We start from the raw sequence: 27,787 nt of genomic DNA on the forward strand, positions 1-27,787 counted from the left end.
CACTAAGTGCATAACATTGAAGCGTTTTTCCGTACTTAACCTTAATGATACTCGAGTTGTTCGACAAAAAATGCCTCTTCACGGTCTGTGGTCGGTGTCAAAGTTTGTTTTGATGTTTATGTCACGTCAGCCAAAAAACCAACGTTTGCATTTATCTCTTGATAAAAGTTATATTATTTCTTTAATAATACATATTCAATGGTAAATATTAGTCCGCTCTTAAAACAGATTCTAATACACTATCTTATTTGTGTGAAATGCAATCAATAAAGTCAAACCTCTTTACTTATTATTTATCCGTACACATTTTGTTATAGGATTTAAAAACCTTCGGCGAAGATGATTTTGATCCCAAAAAATGGATAAACAGAGCATGGAGTTCAAGTGGAAACCAGGAGAAAGAGGTGATGTAACATTTACACTTATACTTTAGGTAATATTAGAATAACATTTAATCTTATATCCCCGGGGTGTCTCACCCTCTGTCCCGTCTTAAAGCTTTAGCATCCATGAATGATTCCTGTAGGTTCTAAATATTCCAAATCTAAATGAAAAAAAAGTCTTAAGAATCACTTAATCAATCTCGAATTAAGTTAATTTACTGTACTCCTGTAGTAATCTGCCGTGCGAAGCATGAGAGCAGTAACTCATTTTGAAATGTCATTCAATTGAAAACTTTATTTTTTATAAAAAGGCTTTTTTTTGTAGAACATACTATACAAGTACAAGGTGTACAATGTAGTGTTTGGAATTTATAATGAACTTTTAACTCAGTTTTTTGGGTTAAATAATAAACAATATCTGGGTGACCGAGCTTTGCTCGGAAATATATAAAAACTCGAAAATGCGCGTTTTCCTAGAGATAAGACCTAGCTAGATTGATTTTTCACCCCCGAAAACCCTCATAGCAAATTTCATCAATATCGTTAGAGTCGTTTCCGAGATCCCTGAAATATATATACATATAAATAAATAAATATACAAGAATTGCTTGTTTAAAGGTATAAGATGTATGTAATACATGTGTCTATAGGTTCACATATAAACCAACTAAATCCATTATGAAATAAAATGTTATTTCTGTTTTTTAGGTGTTTGTAGCGAACACAGTGTCAAGACTACAACTGTACATGAAGCAACTTACCAACTCACTGGATGAGACCACCACACAAGTATGTTCGTTTTCCTCTTCCTCCTCGTATCCTCATGGCTGAGGGACGTGAAGAATGTGGACACTCTTCACCAGTGCTCTCCAAGTAGGGCTGCCATCCGTCCGGGTTTCCCCGGATTTGTCCTAGTTTGGAGACTGTCCGGGGGATGTTCAAAAAGTGTCAAACTTGTTAGAATGAAAAATAAAGCGAGTGTTTTTTTAATAATATTAATTTCGGACACGGTCCGGGGAAAAAATGCGATTTACGCCAAATGTCCGGGTTTTTAAGTCTTTGTCCGGGTCCGGCGAATTTAGAGATGGCAGCCCTATCTCCAAGCCGCTCTGTCTTGGGTACAGTGTATGCTACCCTGCAATGTGGCATTTGTCTCTATATAAATGAAATGAACATCTAGCTCTTTTTACTGTAATCTGTCATGTCCATACAGTACTGGACAATAATAATATCACCTCCTTGTGTTTGCTGCGAACACTTTTTTAGGGAACACTTTCACATAGGGTATATCGGGACCCTATTACTAAGACTCCACTTTCCACCTGTCCTTCTGTCTGTCACCAGGCTGCATCTCATGACCCGTGATAGTGTGACAGTTGAAATTCTCACAGATGATGTATTTCTGTTGCCGCTATAACAACAAATATTAAAAAGTACAGAACTCGCGGTGGGTGAGTCCGACTCGCACTTCCGTTGCTGATACAATTATTTAAATTTTATTTTTATTTTATATTTTTATTTGATACACTAGCAGCTCTTGGAGCTGATGCGTGTATATCGAAGCACTTGTATTTTATTTTATTTTGCACTTTTTAAAGTTCTAATATCAAATATCAACATTTATTCAGCAAATAGGCCACAAGGGCACTTTTACACGTCAATATGGAATTTACATACAGCAAAAAAAAAAACACATCAATAATTATAAAATACAACTAAGCCGTAAATACCAAATCAAACTAACATAGAGATGTATAAAGCCTCTAAATGTCGAATTACTAAAAACGCAATAACAATAGTATTGAATAAAAAAAACACAAAGATACAAAAACTAAATCTAAAATGTGTATATAACGTGTAAATGTGCAGATAGTAAACTCAATACCCCGCACCCTGCAAGATGCCGCAGCGCTCCAACTGGATGGAGCCCTTCTGCAGCAGCGACTCCTGTCGCTCGAGGGGAAAGTGGAAAGCGTGGAGGAACAGACGGGGCACTCTATACTGAGCTTGCAGCGGATTGACCAGCTAAAGAGTCGGTTGGAGGTAGGTTCACACTTCACACTATAGTTCGTTTTTTAGGGTTCTGTACCCAAAGGGTAAAAACGGGACCCTATTACTAAGACTTCGCTGTCCGTCCGTCTGTCACCAGGCTGTATCTCACAAACTGTGATAGCTAGACAGTTAAAATTTTCTGATGTATTTCTGTTGCCGCTATAACAACAAATACTAAAAACAGAATAAAATAAAGATTTAAGTGGGGCTCCCATACAACGAACGTGATTTTTGACCGAAGTTAAGCAACGTCGGGCGGGGTCAGTACTTGGATGGGTGACCGTTTTTTTGCTTGTTTTGCTCTATTTTTTGTTGATGGTGCGGAACCCTCCGTGCGCGAGTCCGACTCGTTTAAGCATTAGAAAGAAGTTAAGCGATATAACACTTTAAACTCTCGTGTTTTGTACACATATAAATACACACACGTGTCTACCGCGATATAGTTTCATTGTTTTTACCTTAAATTCCGACGTTTCAGCTGAGTTGCACCCTGTGGTCACGGAAAGACCGAAACGGAGGTCTTAAAACTATATCGCGGTAGACCCGTTTGTGTAATTAAATAAGGTAAGCGATCTTGACATGTCTTTTTATAAAAAATCACCATTGAAAAATAAGTCCCAGCCACAGCAAATATGTTAGAATTATAAATTATATACGGTCTTTTACATTCTTTTGCTTTCATACGTAATAGAAACTAATTTTTTAAAGCGTTTTTCAATATTAAAAAAAACACGTCAAAATTGTTTACCTTCTTTCTAATGCAAAAAAAACGGACTACATGACACCTATACAACCTACCTGTATACCTATAACGACTCAAAAAAAAAAATTCTTATCTTGATGTAACTCTATTTATTTTTAACATTATTGAATTTAATGTTTCTTTATTCAGGCAATAGACCCATAACACAATTTTAAAATACAAAATACAGTAAATTTAAAAAAATAACATTAAAAAATATGTTTTTCCCTCACCTTTTCAACCAGAATGCAGCTTCAGCGCTCCGCGAGGCAGACAAATGGGCAGCCCTGGCGACCGCGTTAGAAGACGTGCTTGAATCTGGTGTACCCAATAAACCAGAGGAGTTAGAGGCCTTAGCAGGACAAGTGACAGCCCTGACACATAGTCTTGAAGTAAGTAAATAGTAGCACAGAATAATTAATATTACCGCCATACAGAAAATAAACTTCTTACAAAACCGAAGTTTGACAGCGATTCAGGGACGAATCATGCTGTCCCTTTCTTATGTATGGTACTATCCCTTTCGGCTATTTAGGGTTGTCAAAATTCAAGTCAATATCTTATCTGTGGTCGTGCAAAGGGACGTCAAGTTGTGCCAACCCTAATAATTGCTCGGAGCAATGCGGAGCCGAATGGAGCCGAGAATGCCCGAAAGGAGGGGTGGCGCCCCAATGATAGTAGAGTATGACATCACTGAATAATAAAATAGATAAAAACTGACACTACTTGACGCTAGATGTCGACACGAAATAACCCTCGTTTTGGTAAGAAAACTCATTTATGGAGTAAGCATTCTATCCTTACCTCTTTCTCTCTAGCTAAAAACTAGGCACCAACCAATTTCATCCGAGGTATAACTTAAAATTCGAAAAGAGTACAAATAAAAAGTGGCAACATTGTAATGTAGTCCCTTTCAAACCAATTTATATAAGAAAACGGGACGACACTAGTGTTGTCACTTTTTAATTTCTACTCTTTTTTGCCAAGCTGTAACTGATCTTGATCTACTACATTAGTTGCTTTTTCTACTCCCGTACTTTTATTTGTCATTTAAAGGGTCGTGCAGACACCTTTAAACCCCTATCTTATAGTTGTCAAGACAAGTCTTTAGTCTATTCCCCAAAAAAGTATTTGTGCATACACGCAGTATCTTTTTGGCACTTTTACGATACTTCGTGTTATCACCACTTAAAAAATATTGTATGAAATACATTGTTGCCAACCTAATTTTAACTGTCATCTCTGACAGATGAGTGAACCATAGACATGTTTTTTTTATTTCATTCGTTCTTTTCCCGCCCGTACCCTTAATTCTTTGCTACTTCTTGAATGAAAAATATTTGTTAAATTTACAATTTTATTTCAAAGTAAGTGCTTGGTCGTAGAAAAAGTATTGTATGCAACGTTGTTTAACTGAGTCAAAAAATACTCGTGGCGTCTTTATTAACAATTTTCGACTTCGCCTCAAATTGCAGCTCTGGAACACCTCTGGAGTTGCAGGCGTCCATAGGCTACGGTGACTGCTTACCATCAGGCGGCCCGTATGCTTGTTTGCCACCTATGTGGTATAAAAAAAAAATTGTTACTCACGCCACTCGCCTTTTTTGACCTTAAACAACGGTTGCATAAAATACTATAACCTAACAGTGAATTATTGTGTAGGTGCATAGAAAAATAAGTAAGACAAGAGTGCTCACTCCATACATCAGTTCAGACTATTAATTTCAGTATCTACATCTAGCATCGAGTAGCGGAACTATCAGTACTGCTATTTGACAATAGATGTAGCACCGACCGGAAAGTCTTATCTCAACAGCATAAGACTTTCCGGTCGGTGCTACATCTATTGTCAAGTAGCAGTACTGATAGTTCCGCTACTCGATGCTAGATGCTAATAGTCTTTTTGGTACTAAAACTGATGTATGGAGTGAGCACTCTATGTATTTTTTCTCTATGGTAGGTGTTAACCGAGGCTTCAGACTACGAGAGCAAGCGTTTGCAGTTGGAGGCGTTGTATAACCGGCTCGAGGCGGCGCTGAGCGCGCCCTTCCTTACTGCACTCGAGCAAGGAGACAAGGGTAAGGTGACACGGACCAGGCTAACTGTGCATGGCTATGACAAATATAATAATAGGGTAGTTGACTGTGTTAACCGAGGCTTCAGACTACGAGAGCAAGCGTTTGCAGTTGGAGGCGTTGTATAACCGGCTCGAGGCGGCGCTGAGCGCGCCCTTCCTTACTGCACTCGAGCAAGGAGACAAGGGTAAGGTGACACGGACCAGGCTAACTGTGCATGGCTATGACAAATATAATAATAGGGTAGTTGACTGTGTTAACCGAGGCTTCAGACTACGAGAGCAAGCGTTTGCAGTTGGAGGCGTTGTATAACCGGCTCGAGGCGGCGCTGAGCGCGCCCTTCCTTACTGCACTCGAGCAAGGAGACAAGGGTGAGGGGAAACGGACCAGGCTAACTGTGCATGGCAATGACAAATAATAGGGTAGTTGACTGTGTTAACCGAGGCTTCAGACTACGAGAGCAAGCGTTTGCAGTTGGAGGCGTTGTATAACCGGCTCGAGGCGGCGCTGAGCGCGCCCTTCCTTACTGCACTCGAGCAAGGAGACAAGGGTGAGGTGACACGGACCAGGCTAACTGTGCATGGCAATGACAAATACAATAATAGGGTAGTTGACTGTGTTAACCGAGGCTTCAGACTACGAGAGCAAGCGTATAGCTAGAGCAGGCGTGGCTCACTCCGCGATTTCGTCGTGTCGCTACAAGTACATGCGGCTCACACCAATTTTGGTGTCTAGCCATAGTTGCCGCGCGCCGCTACGGAACGGACGCCTGCTCGCGCTTGCGCCACCTAGCGGTCATATCTGTCGTAATACACGCGTTTTGTTAGAGTGAACCTTCTGTACCTAGTACTATTATTTATTCTGTGGCTGTAGTGTAGTTCGTTTTTTTTAGCATTAGCAAAAAGGTAAACAATCTTGACGTGTCTTTTTATTGAAAAACACTTTTGATAAATAAGTCACGCGGCAAATATGTAACCATTACGAATCGTATGCGATTATTAACATTCTTTTGCATTCGTAAGTAATAGTTACTGATTTTTAAAAAGCGTTTTTCAATGAAAAGACACGTCAAGATTGCGTAGTCTTTTTCTAATGAAAAAAAATCTATAGCTGGTCAAAACAAATTGGCAGTATAACACAATAAGAACACAAAAAACTATACTCATCCTTTTCTTTTGGGTGCTAGTACTAGTGCAAGACAAAGCTAGTATAATTCTCTCTGTCTATGTTTGAAATAAGACAGTCCTCCTTGAACACACTTTATAATTGAGGTGTGTCTTTTCAAAAGGGTTTATTTTTTTCTTAGCGGTACTTCTAGAGAGAACCTTGCTTAAGAAAACTTAAGGTCCAATTTAGAAATAGATTCCCAGAAAAAATAAACCCTTTTGAAAAAACACTCCTCAATTATAATGTCTGTTTTTTTTTTTTTTTCAGAACGTACAGCATGCTACGTGTCTCTATTCCGAGGCATGAACCGTGCATCATCCGCCGCGCGATGTTGGCGCCGTTCTGTCTGTACGTCATTAGCGACGCAATGGCGCCGGTCGGCGGGGCAGCCGGCGCCACGCGTCGCCGCGCTCGCGGGGAAGGGAGAGGCACACACGCATGTAAGATACTATCTCTGTCTGCGCGTCATTAGCGACGCAATGGCGCCGGTCGGCGGGGCAGCCGGCGCCACGCGTCGCCGCGCTCGCGGGGAAGGGAGAGGCACACACGCATGTAAGATACTATCTCTGTCTGCGCGTCATTAGCGACGCAATGGCGCCGGTCGGCGGGGCAGCCGGCGCCACGCGTCGCCGCGCTCGCGGGGAAGGGAGAGGCACACACGCATGTAAGATACTATCTCTGTCTGCGCGTCATTAGCGACGCAATGGCGCCGGTCGGCGGGGCAGCCGGCGCCACGCGTCGCCGCGCTCGCGGGGAAGGGAGAGGCACACACGCATGTAAGATACTATCTCTGTCTGCGCGTCATTAGCGACGCAATGGCGCCGGTCGGCGGGACAGGCGGCGCCACGCGTCGCCGCGCTCGCGGGGAAGGGAGAGGCACACACGCATGTAAGATACTATCTCTGTCTGTACGTCATTAGCGACGCAATGGCGCCGGTCGGCGGGACAGCCGTCGCCACGCGTCGCCGCGCTCGCGGGGAAGGGAGAGGCACACACGCATGTAAGATATCTCTGTCTCTGTCTGCACGTCATTCGGCGTACCCAGCGTTTGAAAAATACTATAAACTCCCAGCCATTCGATTCGCCCAAAGGCAGGCGATTTTGTCGCGTCGCTACAAGTATACTCGGCCGTCACCAGTTTTGGTGTTTAGGCACAGTAGTTGCCGCGCACCGCTACGGAACGGACGCCTGCTCGCGCTAGCGCCACCTAGCGGTCATATCTGTCGTAATAGACGCGTTTTGTTAGAGAGTGAACCTTCTGTACCTAGTACTATTATTTATTGTGTGACAAAAGTTATAATTCTTCTTCTTCATCGCGTTATCCCGGCATTTTTGCCACGGCTCATGGGAGCCTGGGGTCCTCTTGACAACTAATCCCATGATTTGACGTAGGCACTAGTTTTTACGAAAGCGACTGCCATCTGACCTTCCAACCCAGAGGGGAAACTAGGCCTTATTGGGATTAGTCCGGTTTCCTCACGATGTTTTCCTTCACCGAAAAGCGACTGGTAAATATCAAATGATATTTCGTACATAAGTTCCGATAAACTCATTGGTACGAGCCGGGGTTTGAACCCGCGACCTCCGGATTGAAAGTCGCACGCTCTTACCGCTAGGCCACCAGCGCTTCTTACAAAAGTTATAATTAGTTAGTTTAATTAATTAGTTAGTGTGTGTTAGTTTATAGAGCATAATACTAACAATAGTCGTAAGTACTAACAAAAATGATCCCTGATGGTCCTGAAATAAATTTATTATTTTATTATTGTTATTTATAATAAAATATAACATCCGCAGGTGGAGTGGCTAACCAATGTGTTGAAATCGGAGACCCCGTACGCTGAACTGGTGCGATTATATACGGACTTACTGCAATCGTTAGACCCCTCACCCGCTAAGGTAAGCTTTTTTTGTCATAGACTTTAATAGGGTATTTGACTGTATTTTTTTAATCTACTTATTTAAAAGAAGCCTTTATCAAAAAAGACATGTCGGCTCCGTTGGGCCTCTATAACAAAGAATTTCAACGAGTGTTACTAAACAAAAACATCAAAAAATACTGTACACAAATATCGCACTTTTTGACAGGGGTTCCGCCAATATAGATTTATATGACTGTATTTGACTGTATTTAAAATAAACTATTTTCATAGACTAGGAATCCTCTAGACTGAGCATAGTAACGCTACCCCCTCTGCCACTTATACGGTAGTTTTACTCCATCTTCGAGTCAATCCCGTGCCGTGATTGGTCCGTGGCTTTGAACGGACCAATCACGGCACGGGATTCTCTCACCTCGTCCCCCCGCACCCCCGTATTTTTGGCAGCATCGGTTTCATGAAATAATTGCTGTAAACTCAGTCTAGAGGATTCCTAGTCTATGACTATTTTACACCATGCATGAAATAAAGCACCAGAAGATTAGAGAAAAGTAGACAGCAGTTATTTTTAAACACAATTTGTATTTTAAAACCAAAGAGTAGGTAATTTGATCGTGACGTCACACGTTAGTGTTTCATATAAATTCCATAGTAGCAAAATCGTTTTGACAGATCGGAAGAAGAAACTAAGGGATCATCCATTAATTACGTCACACGAATTTCTAGGTTTTTTTTACCCCTCCCCCCCTCCTTGTCACACTTGGTCACATTTTGCAAACCCCTCCCCCCCTGGTGTGACGTCACATTTTAGGCAATTTTGTTTTCAACGATATCGACAATATTAACTCGGCATTATTTTTTTAATAAAAAAATATTTTTGATATATAAATATTAGTAATTTTTTAACACAACGAAAGTTACATCCAAAATCTCATTATTTAACTGTACAGCGAATAAAAAAATATAAATTAATTTTCGGTTACTGATGAAGTTAAAGTGACATATTTGTGGCTCCCCCCTCCCCCATGTCACAACATGTCATATTTTCTTGACCCCCTCCCTCCCCCTAAACGTGTGCCGTAATTAATAGATGACCCCTAATTTAGTACCGCTACTTGACACTAGATGTCGCGACTGACGAAAAGAAAAAAGCTAATTTTACATAATTGACGTCTATTTGCGTGCACGACCACAGATAAGACAATGACTAGGATAGTGCCATACATTAGAAAGAGGCAGCATGATTCGTCCCTGAATCGCTGTTAAACTTCGGTTAAAGATAAAGATAAAACATAGTTTATTCCAGTAGGCATATTACAATGCGCTTATGAACGTCAAATAAAGCTACGCCGGCTCCAACCCTACACCTCTGCCCCGAGAAGATTTAAATCCCCCCTCAATTGGAGGAGGGTATCCCAATATGGGACCGGCAACAAACTCGGCGGGACACATCTTTTCAAAACATTATTACATCTTATAATTAACATGCAAGAGTAAATAAGAAAAATACACTTTATATTACTATAGAATTCATGCAATTTGTGGTGGGCGTTTTTTTTTGTTGTCCCCTACACTTTTTTTTCAAATTTGGGATTTTTTATGTTATTTCTACTCAGAATCACGAGCTCTTTCTATGCTAATAGGAGAAAAAAAGTGTCCTAAGGTTTTTATTTCCATTCCGTCACCATTTTTCATAGACTTTGTATGGCGGTCGCGCAATGGAAAGATCGAAAAATGTATGGAAATTTTGGGACACTTTTTCTCCTATTAGCATAGAAAGAGCTCGTGATTCTGAGTAGAAATAACATAAAAAATCCCAAACTTGAAAAAAAAGTGTAGGGGACAACAAAAAAAAACGCCCTTGTTTCGAGAAATTTGTTTCGTAGGAAGTGTCCTTTCTGTACGGTAGTACTATTATTTATTCTGTGTCTGTACATGTACGAGTATGTCCAGGTGGTGTCAGCCAGGCTCAAGCTGTGCTCGGACCCTGAAGAGGGCATACTCCTCCTGATCGAGTTACGACGAGATATCGACGAGTTCCTCGCCTCCATTAGAGCTGTCATCGATGAACCTGCTAAAAATAAAGGTACCATTGAATTTGTAAACAGTAGCAGGCGTGTCTCACTCCGCGATTTCGTCGCTTTGCTACAGGTAGCTAAAAGTACATCCGTTCGGCCCCAATTTTGGGGAAAGCCATAAGCCGCGCGTGGCGCTGTCGCCACCTAGCGGCCATATCTGTGCTGATCGTAACAGACGCGTTTTGTTAGAGAGTGAGTCTTCTGTACTTAGTACTATTATTTATTCTGTGACAGTATGCGAGAAGAGTAGAATCTTTATTTTTTATTCTAAAACCTGACCAATAATATAATATATGAATTATCATGTATAGGGTGACAGTTCAGTATAGTATGAAAAAAATAGTTCCAGTGAAATTCCGCAACATGGCGCGTGATCATATATTCCTGGTCAGGCTTTACCTATATGTATATTTTATTAAAAGTAAACTTAAACCAAAGAATTCCTCTAAGAAGTTGCTAAGCGGGCGAGGTGTTCAAAATGATCTTGACGCGACTTTATTGTTAAGAGAATAAGAGCGTGTCAAGGTACCTAATTGTGAACACCTCGCCCGCTTAGCAACTTCTGCTGCTGACTGTATGTCAATAAAAAGCTTAGTTAGTAACTATAATATTTAAAACTTTCGCGTTTTGAAAACATACATTTCGCGTTAGACCCGTCTATAAATGTGAGTTAATCAGTGAAAGCATATAACTGGAAACCGCCTTTGGGAACATTACCGTTCAAATTCTCGGGCCAAATTAGCACACATACACAATTACGCCTACATTTAAAAAGACGATACGTTTACAAAGCCTGGCTCTATTACACTAACGTACACAGCTAAGTGTAGATGAAATGCATATAATGTCAATAACTACCAATCAGCGACATTAATCCGCTAATAACCTTTTTGCTGTACGTACTGGCCGCTGAGAATTCGCGGTTCATATTTGATTAGAATATGACTTGGACAGGGATAGGTTTATGCCATACATTGAAGAACCAGTCAAATAATTCACGTATAATAATTTAATGCAGATTAAAAGATAACTAGTTAAAATGTTGTTATGAAATTAAATGACAGACAAACTCAACATAATTAAATATTCATTGTTGTATAAATGTATTCCGCTATAATAAGTATTTTGTATATTTTATGATCAATCTGTATGGCAGTGCGAAGTCACGTTCAGAGCCCGTACCATGAGTCACTGACAGTGTCAAAACTGACATTTACGCTCTCGAGTACGTAATTTACTTTCTATACATTTCGTTTGCACTAATATGCGAGTACGAGCGAGATGTATAGGAAGTAAATTACGTTCTCGACGGCGTTTATGTCAGTGCCAAACTGATGGTAGCCGTACTGGTATAGTCTGTCCGTTTTTTCTAAGAACAAGTACGCCATAGTAAATGTATGGCGAACTTGATCAGAAATCGGACAGGCTATACAGCCTGCAAAATTTACATGGGTACACGAATCGGGTCAAAAACATTTGAACAGGCGGAGTCACAATAAATCCCCATTTTCAGTTCCAATGGAAATATTTTATATGTATATAGCCGGTCAAGCAAGTTTGTCAGTAGAAAAAGGCGTATAATTACAATTTTGTATGGGACCATAACCGTTCGTGCGCTTACATTTTCTAAATTCGCCGCTCTTTTCTACTGACGGAAATGGCTTGAGAGAGAACCTACATATATGTGACAGTAGAGGGTGGATTCAAATGATCAACATTTTGAGATAATGTGTGTATTTGTTAAATTAATTCAGTGAAAGCGTGATAGAAAAAAATGTATCTACATATAGGAGACCGGGTATGATTATCTCACGGGTTATCTCATGAATTGTCTGTGGCGTTTAAATTGTTTTAGTTTTCACTCTCGGTGAAAGTTGATAATTGGTATAAGGTTAATAAAACTCATCTCTCACAAAATAGTTTGAGATTAATTTGGAAAAAATAAAATAAAAAGTTTATTAACTATGCTTTATATGACATCCGCTTAGTATGACATGTTTGTTACTTCCCTTCAATGTCATTATAAGCGGATTCTACTGTATATAGAAAATACCTAAACCAAACATAAGTTAATAAAATAGTCTACTTCATTTGGCATAAAACCATCCCTCTTATCCTCGCAATTTAAAAAATCGTATGTTGTTATGAAAGTCGTATGCAGTTGTTACGTTTTAGCTTAGCACGGTAGTATTGAAAAAATGTCGTCATGTTTATTCCAAATTTTACTGAAGTTATCTGTTTACTACAAGTGAAAAGTGATTCCACTGTCCTTGATATGAACTAAAACAACTTCTGCACCACTTCACGACACATGAAGACATTTTTAATTACAAAAAAACGTAGTTTTTATAAACCAATTTAGCCATCCGTCACTGACTGTCATCTCGGCCGCACTGAAGTTGCCAATCGAACAGTCTGTAAGCACCGCCTACAATCGAATACTTTACATTGGGTCATAATTGAGCGGACAGAATACTTCCATGGTTTATATGCGTTCACTGGAGTTAATAAAGATTGGCAACTGTCAAAGGTTTGCATAGATGGCGCCATCATAGCTTGCCCCTTTTTTATGAAATTTGGCTTAAAGGGCTGGCATCCAGGGCATTAAAAAAACATAAAATTGACACAATTATAGGGATTGACAGGGCAAGCTATGATGGCGCCATCTGCTAAATACTTCGACCGGCCAACCCGTTCCTTATGGTTTTTCTACAGAGGTGGTACCACCATCCACACTACAAGAGCTAGGTGTCGCCGCGTACGCTCCGCTCAAGGATCTGCTGCCTAAATACACCGATCTACAACGACAAGTGTTCTTGGCGTACCTCGAGGGCCCACAGCTGAGACAGGTAGGATTCTACAAATATGGTACCATCGAGGTAGGATTCTATAGACGTGGTACCACTTCGAGGAGCTCAGCTCATAGACTTGCTGCCTAAATACACCGATCTACAACGACAAGTGTTCTTGGCGTACCTCGAGGGCCCACAGCTGAGACAGGTAGGTTTCTACAAATATGGTACCATCGAGGTAGGATTCTATAGACGTGGTACCACTTCGAGGAGCTCAGCTCATAGACTTGCTGCCTAAATACACCGATCTACAACGACAAGTGTTCTTGGCGTACCTCGAGGGCCCACAGCTGAGACAGGTAGGTTTCTACAAATATGGTACCATCGAGGTAGGATTCTATAGACGTAGTACCACTTCGAGGAGCTCAGCTCATAGACTTGCTGCCTAAATACACCGATCTACAACGACAAGTGTTCTTGGCGTACCTCGAGGGCCCACAGCTGAGACAGGTAGGTTTCTACAAATATGGTACCATCGAGGTAGGATTCTATAGACGTGGTACCACTTCGAGGAGCTCAGCTCATAGACTTGCTGCCTAAATACACCGATCTACAACGACAAGTGTTCTTGGCGTACCTCGAGGGCCCACAGCTGAGACAGGTAGGTTTCTACAAATATGGTACCATCGAGGTAGGATTCTATAGACGTGGTACCACTTCGAGGAGCTCAGCTCATAGACTTGCTGCCTAAATACACCGATCTACAACGACAAGTGTTCTTGGCGTACCTCGAGGGCCCACAGCTGAGACAGGTAGGTTTCTACAAATATGGTACCATCGAGGTAGGATTCTATAGACGTGGTACCACTTTGGAGGAGCTCGGCTCAAAGACCTGCTGCCTAAATACACCGATCTACAACGACAAGTGTTTATAACGTACCTCGAGGGTCCACAGCTGAGACAGGTATTTATTTATTTAATCTTTATTGCACAAGAGAAACACGCTGTTCAAAAGGCGAACTTACGGCCATAATTAAGGCATTCTCTACTAGTCAGCCTTTAGGCACAGCAGATAAGTTGTAGGCGTTGCAAAAACATGTGGCATAGATACAATTAGGTACCTGTACGAACACAATACAATCATAAGAAATACACATACATAAATATATATAAATAATATATGTAGTTACAAATACATATTTGTATCAGAGCATCGTTAATAATGGCGTAAGCGCCATCGACAATAAGGTCCCTTTTCATAGATAACATCACAATTTTTTTTCAGGACGACATCTTAGAGCAATCACGTGCAATATTAACTGTATCCGAGAGGTGTGAAGGCTGGCTCGACACGGCTTACGGCAAAGCTAAGAAGATCGCAAGTGACGCCGCGTGGCCACACTATGCTCCCACTGTTGAGGTGACATCACATATATTTCTAATCTTTATTTTCATACAAAATTTGTGCGTTAGTTTTATGACAGTTCATACAAATACAAAATGTATCTGAAAACTTATTTATTTATTTAAACTTTATTGCACAAAAGAAAAACTTATTGTACAAAAGGCGGACTTAATGCCAAAAGCATTCTATACCAGTCAAAATTCGTCACGGAACAAATAAAAATGTCTATGTCACACATTTGAACAAGGCTGGTTTACTTTTTTAAATCAAAACTTCAAAAGTACTCGTAATTCTGAGTAGAAATAATTTAAAGCGTTCTATTTTTTTGGAAAATGTTAATAGTAAAACAGGTATAATGTATAATCTATTTACTCGTAATACCAGGAATACTTAAGTATGTATGTCTTCATTTTCCTCAGTTCGGGCCCACTCTTTATATATTTTTCAGTACAAATAATAGTGAGGAAATTAGCACTTTCCGTGCGTATGTCGAAAGTTTAAAGTGCCATATGTATACTGTAAAACGTTGTACGATACACGTGCGAATAGGTAATTCGCAACTCCCTTCGGTCGTGTTTTATTTTATCGCCACTCGTTTCGAATTTCCTCTTTTCCACACGTGTATCTTAAATAATAAAAATGGCTCACAAAAGGCATCAAAATATCGTGTAAAAATAAAAGGCTACTCCGGATTCTCGCAACATACACCAAAAATCCTATACTTACAAAACATTATAAAGACTACGAAAAAATATTAAAAATAGTAGTTGCCAAGTCTAAAAAACATCAATATATAAATGAAATAAAACAATCTGAAAACGTAACGAAATCTATGTGGCGAATTATTAGAGAACGCACAAACAAAAATGAAAAAAGATACAATCATAATATCGAGTTGTCGATCCGTAATAAACTTACGTCGGATTCGAAACAGGTTGCAAATGCTTTCAACAGTTATTACGTATCGGTGGGGATGGGGACGGCTGGCGGGGATACAGGCACGGCCCCTCCGCGCGGCCGGCCTGTGCTCAACTCAACCACCAATACCATGTATCTGCGCCCGGTGGAGTTAAAAGAAGTAAATTACATAATAAAATCTCTAAAAAATAAACATAGCTTTGGAATCGACGAACTATCACCTGCTTTGATAAAAAAATGTGCCGACGAACTTACTATCCCTTACTATATGCTCATTAACCAATCGTTCGCTGAGGGGACATTCCCGGACCTTTTAAAGACCGCCCTAATAAAACCTATATACAAAAAGAAAGGAGACCGAACTAACCCCAGTAACTATCGACCCATTTCACTACTCCCAACATCATCAAAGATATTCGAAAGAGCCATCTGCAAGCGCCTTTATTCTTTTTGTGAAAAATATCTGATTTTCGATGACAACCAAAATGGATTCCGGAAAAACCGTTCGACCACCTTAGCCGTCTATACATATATGCAGAAAGTACTAGATATACTTAATAGTAAACATTATGCCATTGGAATTCTATTAGACATGTCCAAAGCCTATGACAAAGTTCAATATCAAATACTTCTACAAAAATTATACGGGATCGGCGTGAGAGGAATAACCCATAAATGGTTTACCTCTTATCTAGAAAATCGAATACAATACGTGGAACTACAAAGTATCGATTACAAAACCGGTAGTATAAATTACGTCAAATCTGATGTGCAACACGTACAGAATTCCATCCCTCAAGGAAGTGTCGTCGGATGTTTGCTATTTTTAATTTATATAAACGACCTCCCAAAAATAATAAATCAAAATTGCGTACTATTCGCTGACGATATTTCCGTGCTCACATCATGCCTAAATGACCAAAATCTTAACGAAAATCTAAAAAACATATTGACAAATATAACTCACTGGATGAACGATCATAACTTAGAAATAAATTTTTCAAAGACTAAGTTAATGCAATTTAGGCCCTACCAAAAAACCCCGTTACAAATAGACTTCTCATACAATAACATAAAACTAGAATGCGTTGATAGCTTTACACTTCTTGGCTTGGATATCGACTCCAATATAAATTGGAAAGCGCACGTAAAAAAGATTGCAAATAAAATGTCTAAATTCACCTATGCATTAAGAGAACTAAAAAAAACCACTGACCTAAAATCTGCCCTTGCAGCTTACTACGCGTACGCCTATTCATGGTTAAAATATTCTATCATCCTATGGGGGAATAGCACAGATGCAAACGAGTTGTTTATTCTCCAAAAAACATGCGTAAGAATATTAGCAAATATCTATTGCCCTGACAGTTGCCAACCCTACTTCATAAAATTTAAACTCTTAACCTTAACTTCAATTTATATCTTTGAAATTTGCAAATTTGTACGTAAATACCCCGCTCTATTTAAAAAAATTGCTGACCAACCTAGACGATACGAATCGAGATATAAAAATAACCTTATACAGACAACAAACTCAAATCTGAAACTACATAGCACAAGCCCACAAAATATGGCCATAAAAATTTATAACAATTTACCTAACGAAATAAAAGACATCGAATTGGAAAAAATATTTAATAAAACTTTAAAACAATACTTAATCAAAAAATGTCATTACAGCTTACAGGAGTATTTTAATGAAAATGAGTAAACAGCAAATAAATATTAGGTACGCTGGTCTAACTTCTAGATACCTACTTGCGAGTAAATATAGCTGATCCATTTTACATAATCGTACTTGTGTGTACCACGGTCTCGGTGCGAAAGAAAAATTTACATACCTACTTATTTGTATAATTCTAGAATATTTACTATTCAACCACCCTGCAATTGATGAAATTATGCTCGAAACGACTAGTATTGTTTACATATCTACCTGATTGCTGCGCCCAACAGGGTTTCATGTGTCATTTGTGTACCTACCTATACTCTTAAGTACTTGGAAAACCTGTAATGTACATGTGAATTGCAATAAATAAATACAATACAATACAATAACTATTACGTCACCCTAGGCCCGTAAGTGGGATTTTCTTCCCGCTACGCGAGGAGAAAATCTCACTTCCTGGACAAGGCAAGACGTAAATCTTTAGACAAACCACGGGCGGTAATTCTTAAAGCCCCAGATCGCATATTTATGGCCCTCACCTTCGGTTCGGGCCACAAACACCTGCGATCTGGACCATTTACGAATTCACCTCCCTAGGTATGTAATGTACTAATTGTCTTACACAATAGAGAAAAAAATACATAGAGTGCTCACTCCATACATCAGTTTTAGTACCAAAAAGACTATTAGCATCTAGCATCGAGTAGCGGAACTATCAGTACTGCTACTTGACAATAGATGTAGCACCGACCGGAAAGTCTTATGCTGTTGAGATAAGACTTTCCGGTCGGTGCTACATCTATTGTCAAATAGCAGTACTGATAGTTCCGCTACTCGATGCTAGATGTAGACACTGAAATTAATAGTCTGAACTGATGTATGGAGTGAGCACTCTTGTCTTACTTATTTCTCTATGCTTACACTAGTATTGGCACCCAAAAGCAAAGGATGAATATAGTTTTTTTTTTCCTATTTACTGACAAATTGGTTTGACCAACTATATTTTTTCACACAGGCGTTCTTCACCGCCGTATGCGCCCTAATATCATCGCACAGCCGCCGCATAGAACAGGAGTTCCAAACGAGCAGGGGCGGAGTCCTAAGCGCGGCCTGCCCCGCCGCCGTCACCCTCGAGAGGGCCGCCGCTCAAGCCCTGGAGGCTGCCGGGACACTGCCAACGTGTGATACAGGTAGATACTATACACACGAGCAGGGGCGGAGCCCTAGCGTTAGCCTTTAAAAAAAAAGACTTGTATTTTTCTGCTGAAAATACGCCAACGTATTTGAGACACCTAAATAGTCGCGGTACCAACATTATAATAATAAGTGCTGATCATCTGTTTGGCTGTTTAATAGACTTATGCCTTCATTTGATATGGCCATTTAAAGTTTTAAAAAGTTTGGAACTCGTTAAATAATGGAATTTGTATGCAACATTGCAGTCCCGAAATCGAGACTGCAATGTTTTTAACTTTTTAATTTTTTGAATGACCATAAACTACGCACTTCGCGACCTATTTTTTAACCGGAAACGTCGACTTTGCCGTCCATTTTTGAGAAAATTGCTTTTATTATAATGGGAAGACATTCCTGACTTCGGGCAAACTCGGCTCCGTTCGGCTCAGCATTGCTCCGAGCAATTACATATTAGGGTTGACACAATAGGGTATTTTACTAATAGTCAAATCAGTTTCTTTTTTAGAACTGTTAGATCGATTTGCTAATTTGGAATTTATATGAAATATTACGTCGTGACGTTATGGTCAACTCACCTACTTTTTATATTTTTATCCAATTTGTTAAATAGAACTTGTGTCTAAAAATAACTGCTATTGATGTTTTTGTAATAATCATCTGGTGCTTTATTTCATGCACAGTGTGAAATAATTTATTTTAAATACGGTCAAATACTCTATTCGACCTCCCTTTGCGTTCAGGACCTCAGATAAGATAATCACTTGAATTTTGACAACCCTAAATGGCCTAAATAGTCGAAAGACATAGTGCCGTAAGTTAGAAAGGGACAGCATGATTATTTAAGTTGAAAAAATGTGCAAAAAATTGTGTCTCAGAACAGAAAAGAGTTACTTTGATCCCTCTTAGCGGGGAAGAAAAGTGCCACTTTGATACCTATAGTTCGTTTTTTTAGCATTAGAAATAAGGTAAACAATCTTCATGTGTCTTTTAATTGAAAAACACATTTTAAAAATAAGTTACGGTAAATATGTAATAATTATGAATCTAATACGATCATTCATATTCTTCTGCATTCATAAGTAATAGTTTTTGATTTTTATAAAGCGTTTTTCAATTAAAAGACATGTCAAGATCGCGTACCTTCTTGCAAGTTCTTTCTAATGCTAAAAAAACGAACTATAGCTCCTAACAGGAAATGAAAAGCCCTTTTGGTGATGTGAAAATCATTATTGTCCACAGAGCAACCGTCCCACCCGCTGACCGACCTACCCTCACTTCTCCTGGACGCGGACGGGCGCTGTAAGCTCCCGGGGGCGCGGGCGGAGCCCCCGGCCTCCGTGTCGGCGCTCCGGCGCGCCGCGCGGCAGCTGCGCGCGCTCGCGAGGGCCATAGTGCGCGGCCCCGTCGACGCGCAACTAGGTATAGTTTGTAGCCTTATAGACTTATAGTTTCCTATATGTAAACAAATATTATAATAAAAACTTATTACTACGTATAACTGACAAGCATATGTACTCTGACGAGATATGTGAAGAAATCTTAATGTAGGTGGTCATACAGGTCTTTTTTTTTTTTTTTTTTTTTTTTTTTTTTAGTAGAGCCCGAAGGCTTATCCTATTGTCTATTGTCCCACCCGCTGACCGACCTGCCCCTGCTCCTGGACGGGCGCTGTAAGCTGGCGGGGGCGCGGCCGGATGCGAATGCGGATTTTTAAAGGCTCACATCCGCGGATGCGGATGCGGATGTCAAGATAGGTACATAAAAAACGTCAAATATTACATTTTAGTAATTATTATTTCAAAAAACCGGCCATGTGCGAGTCGGACTCGCGTTCCAAGGGTTCCGTACAATAAGGCCCACTCACGCGTGACTGCTAATTTCTAATAGGTTTTTTTGGCTAATTACTAAATTACCTAGCAGTCTAGCACCATGCTAAGACGTTCCTGTACAGAACTGTTCCACATCCGCATCCGCATTAAATCCGCATCGATTTTATGCGGATGCGGATGTTGAAAATAATGCGGAAGTTCCGCGGATGCGGATGCGGATGTTCGCAACATCCCTGCTAGGTACGTCTCCCTCTAACGCGACCTTTCACTCCGACTTCAGTGACGTCACCCCTCGAAGCTGATATCCCCTCTAAGTTGGCTACATAGGGGCGGAGCCCCCGGGCATAGTAAGCATATATATACACATATATATATATATATATATATATATATATATTTTTTTTTTTTTTATTTTTATTAAGAAACAAACAGTCTTATACAACAGATAAGTATATAGAGTAACAGTCTTCTAGCAATAGACTTATAGTTTCCTATATGTAAACAAATATTATAATAAAAACTTATTACTACATATAAATGACATGCATATGTACTAGTATGTGTGACGAGATATGTGAGGAAATCTTAATCTAGGTGGTCATACAGGTCAGGCATGTCAGAAGAAAAAACTAAAATATATAATATATATAGGAAATAAGTAAGCATAGAGTGGAAGCGCTGGTGGCCTAGCGGTAAGAGCGTGCGACTTGCAATCCGGAGGTCGCGGGTTCGAACCCCGGCTCGTACCGATGAGTTTTTCGGAACATGTACGAAATATCATTTTTGATATTTACCAGTCGCTTTTCGGTGAAGGAAAACATCGTAAGGAAACCGGACTAATCCCGATACGGGCCTAGTTTACCCTCGGGGTTGGAAGGTCGGCAGTCGCTTTCGTAAAAACTAGTGCCCACGCCAATTACTGGGATTAGTTGCCAAGCGGACCCCAGACAACTAATATTACAAGCAAATAATTGAAAATAGGGTTCCAGTTGTGTAATCCAATCCGGTTGTAATATTATAGCTGAAAATTGTTGAGCAATTAGAGTTTTCGTTCGTCGCGACATCTATTGTCGAGTAGCAGTACTGATCATTCCGCTATTTGACCCTAGATGTCGACTACGAAAATAAGACTAACATATACATACTTTACTCTTTGACACTGTGCCTTAAACTGTTTTTTGACAAGTTTTCACAGACAATAAAATATGACATTGATACATCAAGGCGGTTTGTTTACAATGGGCCTACCGGGAAACGCGAAATCTAAACTCGGCTATCTGCCTCTTTATCGCTCGAATATACAAGAGTGATAGTGGTTAGATAACAAAATTTCGACTTTCTCGTTTGCTGTAGACCCTTAGATTGTGACGGATTGGCGCCAGAGTTTCGCGTAATATTCCATATTAAAGGTGTACTTACTGTTTTTGAAGTGAAAACTTCTTTAGCGGCGCTGTGCACTTTTTGTGACGGGGAAAAAATGTTAAACTCGTAACCGGTGTCACGTGACCGTAAGACATAGTATTAAGTTTGTTACAAAATATGTTTTGCATATAGGAAACTATAGGTCTACATTATAAAAAATTCTAGCTGTTTAGCTTATTTACCTACATGTTTATAAGACTGTTTGTTTCTAAATAAAAAAAAAAAAAAAAAAAAAAAAAAAAAAAGACGTAAGACGGACACGTGACCTGATCGAAAAACTGTTACTTCAATGTCATTGAGTTTATCTTTATTGATTTAAATGCCATCTAGTGAGTTTCGCTCTAACTGGTATTAATATAACTCAAGTACTAACAGTGATGTGCTTAGGGGTTTCAAGTAATGCGACAAAATAACGCTAAATGGCATTAACCTCAATTATACATAGTGCTGCAGACATTTTGCAATAGTGATTGAGTTTTCACTTCTGCCGGCACTCCCTGAGTGCAACCCGTTGTTTTTTTTTTCCAGATAAAATCCCATCCCTGAATGTGTGGAGCAACAACGACGCCTTGTCCACTGACTTGCCGGACTTCTCTCTGTCACCACAGGAGTATATCACTGAGGTACGTTAACTTTAAAACTACATAGAATAGACGTACATCATAGAGAAATAAGTAAGACAAGAGTGCTCACTCCATACATCAGTTCAGACTATTAATTTCAGTATCTACATCTAGCATCGAGTAGCGGAACTATCAGTACTGCTATTTGACAATAGATGTAGCACCGACCGGAAAGTCTTATCTCAACAGCATAAGACTTTCCGGTCGGTGCTACATCTATTGTCAAGTAGCAGTACTGATAGTTCCGCTACTCGATGCTAGATGCTAATAGTCTTTTTGGTACTAAAACTGATGTATGGAGTGAGCACTCTATGTATTTTTTTCTCTATGACGTACATGTACTCACACTCTTTCTCTCTCTCTCTCTCTCTCTCTCTCACACACACACACACACACACACACACACACACACACACACACACACACATTTTAGGAAATTTGTATTAGTAAAAGCTAAGTAATTAGTTAATATTCCCAATATTAAGTTGATATTATTTTCTTCTTAGACAACAATATTGTTGTTACTTATATTAAATTTGTTAATTAAGTTCTAAGCCTTAGATTATATGGAAGAGCGGTGTCTTCTGTTACAAGTATTTTATACTTACTAGAAGACTCCAACCTTTACAACTGTACACAAGTAAACATTTTTTCATTTTTTTTCATTTTCATTTTTTTCACATACTTAATATTGTAAATACATTTTGTTGGCCAATTAACATACAATTAACATTTGACTGTATTTAAAATAAATTATTTTACACCATGCCTGAAATAAAGCATTTGAAGATTAATAGAGAAACCTAGACAGCAGTTAGTTTTAACCCTTAAATGCATGACTTTCTCTTTTTGCCCGAAATTAATAATGTATCACATAATTGTTTGCCGATTCTAGGAAAAATAGTAAAAAAATATATAACTTCGATTTTCACTGCGAAATCAGTGTTAGAAGTTGAATTAGCTAAATCATATTTATGTAAATATGTAATTTTCAGTAATAGATATATGAAATTTTTTACTAACATTAGAAAGGTACACTATTTGTGATATACCTAAGATAAAGTTTTTAAATATAACATAATTACAAACCCCGAAAAATCTGCCTAAAATGACATACTAAAAATCATCAACTTCCAGGTTTTTCCAAGTTTTCCGACATTTCGTCTATAAACAAATTTAATTTTTATAAATTAAAATACTGCGTAAATTTATGTAATGATTCGGAAAATTTATTAGTTTTACTATTGAAATAATATATAGGAACAAATAGAATTTGTTTAACCCTTAATCTGTGAGCTGTCGAATGCTTTGTAGACATTTGGCAACACTATGCATTTAAAGGTTAAATACAGCTTCTATTTAAAAATAAACCCCTATAAAGAGTAGGTAATTCGATCGTGACGTCACATGCTAGTGTTTCATATAAATTCTATAGCAGCAGAATCGTTTTGACAGATCGAAAAAAGAAACTGATTTGACTAGTAGTCAAATACACACTGCACTTAAATATCGTAGGCAAAATAGAGGCATCATATCATTTCGTGGTGCCTAAAAACATACTTGTATACATCTATCTAGTATCTATATTATTGTTAGTTTATTATTGCGTCTATAGTTAATTTTTTTAGCATTAGAAAGAAGGTAAGCGATCTTGACATGTCTTTTAATTGAAAAACGCTTTTTAAAAATCAGTAACTTATACTTATGAAAGCAGAAGTCTATAAATTATCGTATTAGATTCATAATTGTTACATATTTGCCGTGACTTATTTTTAAAGCATGTTTTTCAATTAAAAGACACATCAAGATTGTTTAACTTTTTTCTAATGCTAAAAAAAACGAACTATAGTTATTCTGGTTATATTATAAGAATTTGAATGAATTATGTTATTATTTCACAGATCGGTCAATACCTCATGACGCTGCCGCAGCATCTCGAGATGCATCTGTCAGAGAAGCAGGCGCCCTGGCAATTCCTGTCTGAGGTAACAGGGAATATTACGCGAAACTCTGCGTAGGGGGCGCCACTACCGCAATTACTCACAATCTGAGGGTCTACCGCAAACGAGAGTCGAAATTTTGTTATCTAACCTCTGTCACTCTTGCATATTCGGGCGATAAAGAGGCAGATAGCCGAGTTTCGATTTTCGCGTTTCCCGGTAGGCCCTTTGTAAACAAACCGCCTTGATGTATGTATATGAATATGAATATTGTCTGTGAAAATAAGTCAAAAAACAGTTTAAGGTACAGTGTATAAGTTATATGTAGTTCATTTTTTTAGCATTAGAAAGAACTTGAAAGAAGGTAAGCGATTTTGACATGTCTTTTAATTGAAAAACACTTTTTAAAAATCAATAACCATTACTTATGAAAGCAGATGACTATAAAATATCGTATTAGATTCATAATTGTTACATATTTACCGTAATTTGTTTTTAAAATGTGTTTTTCAATTAAAAGACATCAAGATTGTTTACCAAATTTCTAATCCTAAAAAAAACGAAGTATAGTGGTGCACTCTGGCGGCAGAACATTGCAGTAATACTCCCTATTATAGTATAGTTTCTAAGTAAAACGCCAGGTACCATGGAGGACCCAATAAATTATTTTAATAATGAATGGGTAGATATCGAATTTATTATTACACAATAATAACATTTTCAGCGGTAAGAAATTTGTTTTAACAAAACAGTTTAAAGCCCGTAACTTGCAGTTTTTGAACGCATTCTAGAGAGTTTATGATATGCGTATGGATAAATCATTTCACCACTTCACATAATCTACTCAACTACTCAAAGACCTAGCTAGTTCGATTTTTCGCCCCCGAAACTCCCATATAGCAAAATTCATTGAAATCGTTAGAGCCGATTCCGAGATCCCCGAAATATATATACAACAATTGCTCGTTTAAAAGTATAAGATAAATAAGTTTTTGGCAAAAATTTCATTTTTGTTACACGCTTTTATCGCTGACTGTACTTTTCTTACGACAGACAACTAGTACTCATCGAGACAATTCTAAAAACCCCTAACACAATTAGGTTGCGTTGTTTCATCACAGAGTTCCTATGGCCACCTCCTGTCTCCATCATCAGATCAGCTCGATGGTACCATAATATTGCATTGTCACCCGACTTAAGAGGCCGGTATAGATTTTAGTTGCAAAAATGTAAAATTGATAGATTTAGGCGATGAAATTGTGCACCTTTTGTTACGTAATAGAAATAACAAGTACTGGTATCTATTAGCACGTCTTCTTATCTTGCATTTGTACAGATATTTTTTTTGAAAACTAACTCACTAAATTAGTAATGATTTTTTTTCTGATGGACGTTTAGGTACACGCGCGTAAAGCACTGATTTAGTCGATCTTATTTGTAAATTTCGTAAAGTTTGGACTGCTAAAAATGGTAATTTTGTATTACACATATCCTGTACTCCAACTTGCATAGACTACATTTTTGTTATATGATATTGAACAAGAGTAAATGAAAGTTAGACGAAATCAATTTTCACCAGAAATTACTTCAAAACAAGTGAATATTTTTCGTGAAAATCGACTTAATTTCAACGTAATTTTGATACTTAAACAATCTTTTCTGAAACTGTTCTTATACATATTTTTTTATAATTTATAACTATAATTTTTTGATGAATTTTTAAAAACTGCCTCTGCTCGTCATATATTGCCGGTGACGCACGCTCGGGACCTTATTATTAAAAGGCAAGATGAGAAGACGTGTTAATAGAAACCAATACTTGTTATTTAGATATTACGTAACAAAAGGAGTATAATTTCAACGACTAAATCTATCAATTTTACATTTTGGCTCTAAAATCGTTAACGGAGCCTTAAATGTGCATGCAAAATTTCAGCTCAATCGGAAACCGGGAAGTGGATCAAATTTAACTTGCAAGATTCCATTACAATTTAGTTACATACAGGTCGACCTAATAAAAGCGTGTTAAGAAAGTGAGTTTATTTCAGATTTGCACGCACACATGCGAGGTGTACGCCGAGAAGATCCTAAACATCAGAAACATGGACGCACTAGGGACCAAGCGGTGCCTCACGGACATTGGTAAATAGGGTATTTGACTGTATTTAAAATAAATTATTTTACACCATGCCACAGAATAAATAATAGTACTAAGTACAGAAGACTCACTCTCTAACAAAACGCGTCTGTTACGATCAGCACAGATATGGCCGCTAGGTGGCGACAGCGCCACGCGCGGCTTATGGCTTTCCCCAAAATTGGGGCCGAACGGATGTACTTTTAGCTACCTGTAGCAAAGCGACGAAATCGCGGAGTGAGACACGCCTGGCCATGCATGAAATAAAGCACCAAAAGATTAATAGAGAATCGTAGACAGCAGTTATTTTTAGACACAATATCTAATTTAAAACCCGTATAATACTATAAAGAGTAGGTAATTTGATTGTGACGTCACATGCTAGTGTTTCATATAAATTCCATAGCAAAATCGTTTTGACAGTTCTAAAAAAGAAACTGATTTGACTAGTAGTCAAATACCCTATTAATGGCTATTTGCACTTTTCAGTTTACCTGTCCAGCGTTGTGGAAGACCTCGGTACCGCAGTGACGCCATCTTTGAAGAACCTGGAGCGATCACTGCGCGTTGCCACCCCGCAACACGAATAAACCACGCAACGCCCAGTGTGCAATATAATGTACCCACATTCTACATTATTTTTATTGAAATATAGATATTATGCAAAATGTGTTGTTATTTTTTTACCCAATACATGCTCTAGATATTTTTTTCTTTGTAATCTTGTTTATCAACTATCAGAGAGTAAAATCCACCAAAATATAAAAGTTTATCGCATTAACCTTTTGACCGCCAAGTCTTTCGGTTGTATGAAAAAATATTTTTCCATTGCGTCACGTTCATACAAATAAAAAAATATTCATACAAAAATGTGACTATCTGGAAAAGAAATCTTGGGACACTTCATGTATGAGTGCTTCATGCATACTATTTTTAGACTCTACAGCAGGGGCGTATTTACCCTAGGGCCATCTGGGCCATGGGCCAAAAAAAACATTCATTGAATCTTAAAACATATAATTCTTAATCATGTCACATACAATCACTTATATCTAAACACTAACTTATATATGGAATTAGTTCATTTAATGGATACATCTAGTAAGTTATATCTGGGTGGATCAACTATTTCTTGTTGTTATTCTATCCGGTCAGCCAAGAGACAATAGTAGCATAGTTTGTTAGAAGACATTGTACACCACCTTCTTCTGACAGTCTCACTGGAAAGAGTTTATAAGTACCACAAAAAGCGTGTTTGATGAATTTAAATGCCTAAAAATCAGGTTTTAAAGAGTGACCCAGGAGAACGTAACCATGGCAACGAGTGACAAGAAAAAGTTGATTCACCCACCTAAATTTTTATACTCTTGCGAGTTAGAATAATTGGAACAATCTTCTTAATGTTCTTGCAGTTTTTGGGCTCAAGGCCGGCTTTAGGCTATTGGTAAAATGGTTAATACTATACAATAAACATAGGA

General features: G+C 38.6%; 1 protein-coding gene across 1 annotated transcript; it reads left to right on the plus strand.

Annotated features, from left to right (window-relative positions):
* The first annotated feature begins 98 nt into the window (after positions 1–98).
* Positions 99–26,929, plus strand: LOC134659456 (uncharacterized). Its single transcript, XM_063515098.1, has 22 exons — positions 99–201; positions 318–404; positions 1,092–1,172; positions 2,253–2,426; positions 3,423–3,569; positions 5,138–5,255; positions 5,341–5,439; positions 5,525–5,623; positions 5,704–5,802; positions 6,687–6,971; positions 7,004–7,195; positions 7,313–7,419; positions 8,217–8,318; positions 10,253–10,385; positions 13,093–13,226; positions 14,455–14,589; positions 18,177–18,351; positions 19,598–19,777; positions 22,138–22,232; positions 24,134–24,217; positions 26,221–26,314; positions 26,799–26,929. Exons 1-22 carry the CDS (start codon positions 199–201, stop codon positions 26,897–26,899), a joined length of 2,724 nt encoding a protein of 907 aa, XP_063371168.1. The 5' UTR covers positions 99–198; the 3' UTR covers positions 26,900–26,929.
* The last annotated feature ends 858 nt before the right edge of the window (positions 26,930–27,787 follow it).

Source organism: Cydia amplana, chromosome 25, assembly GCF_948474715.1.
Source record: "Cydia amplana chromosome 25, ilCydAmpl1.1, whole genome shotgun sequence".
NCBI classification, from domain to species: Eukaryota; Metazoa; Arthropoda; class Insecta; order Lepidoptera; family Tortricidae; genus Cydia; species Cydia amplana.

Excerpts from the sequence above, each read along its gene's own strand:
- LOC134659456 (XM_063515098.1), top strand. Across the intron at positions 6,972-7,003 it reads AGGGAGAGGCACACACGCAT|CGACGCAATGGCGCCGGTCG; the intron begins GTAAGATACTAT and ends GCGCGTCATTAG. Across the intron at positions 14,590-18,176 it reads ACTATGCTCCCACTGTTGAG|GCGTTCTTCACCGCCGTATG; the intron begins GTGACATCACAT and ends TTTTTCACACAG.